Source organism: Gigantopelta aegis, chromosome 4 (genome assembly GCF_016097555.1).
Source record: "Gigantopelta aegis isolate Gae_Host chromosome 4, Gae_host_genome, whole genome shotgun sequence".
Taxonomy (NCBI): domain Eukaryota; kingdom Metazoa; phylum Mollusca; class Gastropoda; order Neomphalida; family Peltospiridae; genus Gigantopelta; species Gigantopelta aegis.
The window spans coordinates 4,840,851-4,848,350 of record NC_054702.1 but is presented as its reverse complement, the minus strand read 5'-3'; the positions used below and the strand labels follow the sequence as shown (position 1 = coordinate 4,848,350).

The 7,500-nt window shown below is 36.4% G+C and overlaps 1 protein-coding gene across 1 annotated transcript in view; it reads left to right on the top strand.

The window, feature by feature from the left end:
* Positions 1 to 7,500, top strand: part of LOC121372098 (glucose dehydrogenase [FAD, quinone]-like) — a 36,277-nt gene that overhangs the window by 15,189 nt on the left and 13,588 nt on the right. Inside the window, exons 7-9 of the mRNA XM_041498361.1 lie at positions 22 to 189; positions 5,944 to 6,094; positions 6,265 to 6,416. Coding sequence (XP_041354295.1) covers positions 22 to 189; positions 5,944 to 6,094; positions 6,265 to 6,416 — 471 coding nt within the window. The remainder of the gene's footprint in view (positions 1 to 21; positions 190 to 5,943; positions 6,095 to 6,264; positions 6,417 to 7,500) is intronic.

Below are 7,500 nucleotides of genomic sequence, written 5' to 3'. Positions count from 1 at the left end.
TAAATATTCTCTTTGAGTCAGGTTATCATAGAAAATAAGAAAGCTGTTGCTGTGGAGTTTGTCAAAAATGGCCGAGTTCAAAGAGTGAAAGCCACAAGGGAGATAATTCTGTCAGCTGGAACTATTGGATCTGCACAGATAATGATGTTGTCTGGATTAGGACCCAAAGAGCATCTTGAAAAGTTAAAGGTATCATTCCACGTTCCATATCATACTGAATAGCATATGTCTTAAGTGATGGATTCCCAATTCATAGTGCGTATGAATGATTTGTCCATTCGATCCAGTCATTGTCGAATTGGTTTTATTTTAAGTTTGTTTGTTTGTTTTACGTGTTGTTTTGTCTAACTGTTTACTTTGTAATAATGACTCAGTTACGAAGGTATTCTCTTTTATCATATTTTGATTTAAACTTGCAGGAAAATATTTACAACGTCATCAGACTTCACTACAATTATTGGTTTGTGTTAGAAAAACAAACAAAATCCCAAGGTTTAACAATACAGATTACCGTCATTTAAACCTATCACGTTCAACACTTGCTGAATACGAAGATAGTCGTTTCACAATAACTTCAGTTGTATTAATCTTGATTCATGGGGCAGACCTCAGCGATTTGAGTTTTATTATAATGTTTGTTTTGTTTAACGACACCTCTAGAGCACATTGATTTTTCAATCATCGACTATTGGAAGTAAAACATTTAGAGGAAAACCGCTACATTTTTACATTAGTAGCAAAGGATCTTTTACCAAATACCAGTCGTGGTGCACTGGCTAGAGCGAGAATGAGTTTTATTACATCGCGGTAGAAGTGATATCCATGTTATATATAGAGAATACTAAACGAGTTCCTGTGTGAGACCGTTTATATTACAACGAATGTCTTTTCAATCATACACCACGAGCGAAAGCGAAATAGCTAAATTAAGTAAATGCTAAATAACTTAATTTGGTAAGCTAGGCAATTTTCCCGGTCTTTTAATCAGTGCATTTTCATGTCTTGTTTAGTTATTTAGGAAGTCATTCTGTGCATGTCCGTTCTTTGTTGTGCGGTGTAATAAATAGAGAATATTTCATGTTTTTTTGTCAAATATGATTTATATCTCACGAGATGACATATAAATCATATTTGACAAAAAAACATGACATTTTCTATTTATTATATAACTTTTGGCAATTTACCTTTATTTTTAAAATGCCAGCCACAAAATAGTTCCAGCTTTCTTAAACTGAAGATAACACTTTCTACAGTGACGATAACACATTTTAGAGTGAAATAGTGAAATGTTCACTCTAAAATATGTTATCGTCACTGAGTATTTTACTGATATTTTAAGATATTTCACACAATGTTATATAACAAAACACTATACTCGTTCCAGTGTGAGACCGTTTCACTCGTGATGTACGATTGAAAACACACTCATTGTAATATACTAAAACGCAAAAGAAACGCAGGTCCTGAAAATGCGAAAGAATTGCACTTTGTAAAGCAGTATCTTTGGTGGAATTGAACCTCAACTGTGTTAAAGGACATGGCACACACCCACACCGCAGTCCCACCTGCGTGTCAATTTCATTACCTGTGTGACGTCACGAATTCTCAAAACACGTTGTTTGCACGTGCTGGATCATCCGTATCATGAATCCAGTGCAAACACACTCATTGAAATGCTTATAAAGCCTACACACCTGGATTTAATCGCATAAATTCAATTTGAGTAGTGACAGACAACAGAATCACATTTTAAAAATGCCGCGACTGACGCAACTCCAGCGAGGGATGGCCATCGGGATGTTGCAAGCCGGACAGACCCGTACTGCTGTAGCCAGACAATTGGGATGTCATGTTTCGACAATCGCACGCCTTTCTCAACGTCACCAAATCACTGGATCTGTGAACGATCGACCACGCACCGGCCGCCCGAGGGTGACAACCGCAGCCCTAGACCGGTACATCCGGGTGACCCACCTTAGGAATCGGATGCTGCCAGCAGCTAACACCGCTCACCAGGTGCGTGGTCCACGTGGTCCAGTGTCCGCCGATACAGTCCGACGCCGTCTGAGGGCAGCAGGACTCCGTAACCGCCGTCCTTATGTGGGACCAATATTGACCCCTCGGCACCGCCAACAACGTCAACAGTGGGCGCAACAACATCAAAGATGGCGACGTGGCCAGTGGCAACAAGTTCTGTTTACTGATGAGAGCCGTTACAATCTTTCCAACGCTGATGGCCGAATCCGAGTATGGCGACGTCGACATGAACGTTACTCCGACTGCTGCGTTCTGCAGGCCGACCGATGGGGCGGGGGTAGTGTGATGGTGTGGGGTGGGTTCTCATTCAACCACAGAACACAACTTCATGTGTTCAGACAACGCGTTAATGCCGCCGTGTACCAAAATGACGTCATCAACAATCACGTCGTTCCCTTCTTTGCCGCTCACCCACGTGTGCGCTTGCTGCAGCAAGACAATGCCAGGCCGCACACTGCCAGGGCAACACAGGCGTTGCTGGCTCAGCACAACATCCCAACGTTGCCGTGGCCAGCCTTATCTCGGACATGGCGCCTATCGAACACGTCTGGGATGAAATCGGACGTCGCCTTCAGGCTCGCGGACAACCTCAGAATATGCAGGCGCTGGAGGCAGCATTGGTCCATGAATGGAACTCACTCCCTCAGGCATTCTTTCAACGGCTTGTCAACTCAATGAGGAGACGTTGCACTGCCTGTTTGAATGCCCAGGGTGGTCACACGCGATACTGACTTTGACAATGCTACAGGTCGTCTCTTTCACATTTTTAACATGGACCCCCACCCTACTTTATGACATGAAACAATAGCCAAAAAGGAATTCAATCAAAAATTTCCAACACCAATGTGTGCCGAATTGGTGTAGCTCCAAAATAAATGTTGAAATCTTCATTTCGTTTTGTTTTTTTAATATTTTATATCCAATTTAATGAGAACCTGCGTTTCTTTTGCGTTTTAGTATATAAACGGTCTCACACGGGAAGTCAGTATTCTCTATTGATGTCTGGGACAGAGGTTGGCCCTGTGTGAGCGAAACTTCATTGTCGTGTCTCTTCACACCCTATTTGAAACGTGGATTACCTACAGCCTTAAAACAATGGCTGATCAAGGCTGTTGATATAGTTTCTTTATTCGGCCAGATTAGTGTCAGTTTAATTCTGCTATACATACCAAGGCCAGTTACATTGTGTCATTTAACTATTGTGCGTCCAGCCCAATTATTATTATTATTTTTTTTTTTTTAATTAAAATATTCCTTCCATTACACACACGCACACATATATAGACATTAAGATGAAAAAGGTATATTTACATATTGATGTACATCGACATACACATACATATTCAGACTCATACATCCATCCACACCTACATACACGCATTAATATATACACATACAACATTGCATTATAAAAAAAACCCCACAAACACATACACCATTATAATTGGGTTGTATATCTAGCATGTATATGACAATCTAAATACAAACACACAAAAAACAAAATATTACTATAAAATTCTGTCCAATTATTGCCTGGCTACAAATTACATAAATTATGCTACACAGCCCATTTTGTTTGGAATTTATGGTGTAAACCTTTACTGTGATGAATGTTTCGTTCAATTATATATCCTGATTTTAGAACATATTTGAAATGTTTAATATTTGGTAATGTATCCGTTACTTTACATTTGTAAATAACGAACTTTGAAAGTAATAAAAAGAGATAAAAAATATCATCTGTTATTGTTTTATTATTTTCACCAAGAAGAATCAATTCGGCATCAAGAGACAAGTTATAAATGTGTGGACAGTTATCGTGTATCAGCTGGACAAAAGCATTCCAAAATGTTTTGACTGGAATACACTCCCAAAAGAGATGAACTATAGTTTCTGGAGTGCCTTTACAAAATGTACAAAGATTATTATCAGTTTTGTTGATTTTTAACAGAAACAGATTAGTTGTGATAATTCTATGTAGTAACCTGCACTGAAACCATCTTAACTTTGTATCTGGGGTTGTCTTAAACGGCTTTGAATATATTTTTGTCCAGTTGATATCGGAATGAAATAATTCTTCCCATTTTGATTCAGCCTTTATAATGTTATTTTTATTTGTTAATATATAATAGTATTGTTTAGAACCCTTTTTAATGGAGAAGAATTTCCTCATAACATTAGTGTCATCCAGTAAAGAGAAGGTGTCTGGTTGTACAATTTTTAAACTTGAGAAATATTTTCTAATTGCTTGAACAACACCATAATAAGTCACAAACGAGATTACAGTGTCGCAATTGCCTTGAAATTCCATTAAAGTACAAATTTTACCCTTTCTGTTATAAAAGTCTGTAATTTGTGAGATACCTTTTTGATACCATTTCGAGTTATAAAAAGGCTTTTTGTCAATACAAATATTAGGATTGTAAAATACTGGTTCTGTTAGAAATTCGTCAAAGGATGAACATGAAATGTTATCAGCAAAACATTTGAAGGCATTCAAACAGTCTTTCCAGATTAGTGTCAGTTTAATTCTGCTATACATACCAGGGCCAGTTATATGGTGTCATTAGTAGTGAGTCCAGCCCAATTATATAACTGTATAACAGGTAACACTAAGGTCTAGTTTTTTATTCTGTCAGATAGACTCATTGTATTGCTGTGTCTTTTGTATTCTGATGAACTAATTATGTATTTTAGATTCGTGGGCTAGTTTTTCTTATATATATCTGAACTGTTATATCTAATATATTTTATGATCACTCTACTGCTCTGTCATATCTTGTGATAATTACCTTTACCTTTTTATTATGTTTGTGATAATAATATTTATACTGTTTAATCTTAAAGATTATGTTTCTTGTATGTTCTGATAAAGATCCTTATAAAGTTTTCTCATATATATATATACACACACACACACACACACCACACACACACACACACACACACACATATATATATATATATATATATATATATATATATATATATATATATATATATATATATACATATACATATACATATACATATATAATACAACGTGTTTTTGTACACTATACACGCAATTTTAATTTCAGTCCGACATTACTAGATATTCAAATGACATAAGAATATGTGGCGAGGTGTCTTTTGGATGGAAATGACATCAATATCGAATTTTGGATGTCCTTACATAAAAAATAAACCAGTGCTTTAACGTTTTTTGTGTTCGGAATGCTGGGCAGCTTTCAGTGTAAAATTGCTATTGAAATGTTTTTATTTGATGACTGTGAATGCATACGTCAGTTATGAAGTGTCACCCTAGTGCCGTGACCTCGATTAATTTACATTTAATTTGCAAAGTTATCAAATTCGTAAAGTATGTGATCTGAAAAATAACATACATTGATTGCACTGAAAATGTAAGATATTATATGATAAATATATTAATATTGTTTTCGTATATATATATTTAAGTATTGTCTGTTATTTCTTTTACGTTCCTCGTGGAATGAAAAAAAAAACCCCACATCCGCAAACTATATGAATCGGCGAAACCGTTCTCACATAAGTTTGCGGATAATGTTTGTTTGTTCATACCCAGATCAACGTAAAAGAAATAACAGACAATACTTATAATTATATTTGAATCATACAGGCTAATAATAACACTAAAACGTCATACTTCATTTAGAATTATTTTTTATCAATAAACAATAACGCCCAACAAGACAACTTGCCCGTATCAAATGGCGTCATCAGATATGACATTCCCTGACGACGTAATTTTTACATTCATCGAAAATGAACAAACTCCCGTTGCTATGTCTGGACCAATGGGATGACGTTACGTTGTAATGCATATAACATAAATTTAATTATTCTAATAACGATCTTTATAATGTAGATCTTTATACTGTACAGATTCCCGTGGTTGCTGATTTGCCAGTGGGAGACAATCTTCAGGATCACGTGATGACATTTCTTAGAGTTCTTATAGATCAACCGCTGTCAACGAGTCCCGAAAAGTTAAATAAATCGTGGACAAAATGGCAGTATGATATTTTCAAAACTGGTGAGTTATTCTGTACAAGAAAACACTGGGGTACTCATTGCCGATAATACACAAACATGATTCCATTAAATAATTTCATCCATCAAAATGTTTAATGATTTAGTTTCATTTGGATGAATTATGTTAAGTATTTCGTAATGTGTTTGAACAACGCATTGCTCTGTTTAAAGGTTACCGCACAACACCATGCGGCAATGAGGCTACTGCCTTTGCCAGGACTCGAGATGACCTGCAATATGGAAATCCTGATGTGGAATTCCACATGCTCGTCAGTTTGCCGGAAAGAAAAGATATCGAGCGACTGATTAGTTTAGACTCCAAGGTAACAAATTATTTTAATATAAAATTATTTAAATTCTAAAACTAATTACTTACATGAGTTAAATAGTTTGGTCAAGATGGACTGATATATCAAATGTTCACAAAACAAAAACATTGTCGAAGATCTTATAATGTTTACACTACCGTATCTGCACAATACGAGTATCACAGAGGACCCGATATGAGCGAAATAGTTCCTGCTTGCAAGTGACTTTGAATATGCAATCTGTTGTATACTAATGGATTGAAACAGCCTTATAGGGCCGATTTCATATGTCTGGATTTCTTAACACCGGGTTATATCAAACTCTAGGGTTAACACTGTCTTCGTAAAACGCTGTACAACTTGACCAAGTGTAGAAGCCCAAAATGACTCAATTGCCCAAGATGTCCCAATTGGAACACATTGGGCAGTGTTCGTCCCAAAATGTCCTTGGACCAAGAGATGGCATACATGTCATATACAATAAAGATATTAAACTCTACTTTGTTACATTTGCGCAAGTTTCTTTTGTTTAATAACACATCTAGAGCATATTATTTATGTCAAACATTTTGTAATTCTGACACATAATCTTTAGAGGAAACCTATCACATTGTCCCATTAGCAGCATATATCTTTTATATCAGACACGACGTCACATAGAAAATCCCTTGGTATACCAGTCGTGGGGCTCTAGTTAACCCATTAGCAGGACAGACCTTTTACATCAGACACGACGTCACATACAAAAACCCTTGGTATACCAGTCGTGGGGCTCTAGTTAACCCATTTAAAGGCATGTGGACATTTTGAAGCTATGTGTGACCAGACTAGTGAGATTTTCGCACGGTTGTAATTCGTTCGTTTGAAATTAGACAACAATGAAGAATCGATCTTCTCGGTGGAGCTACTGAGTGTTCCTATTCCAACCAGTAATTCATGAATGACATATCGTAGGAAATAGTATGAAATGTGTTGTGTAAATATGTAAATACTTTGTATGTGCGTATATCTATACAGACGCAATTTCTATAGGTACTAAATGTATACTGTACTTTTGTTATGTTCTAAGTAAGTCGTGACAAACCCGACCCAAAACTTA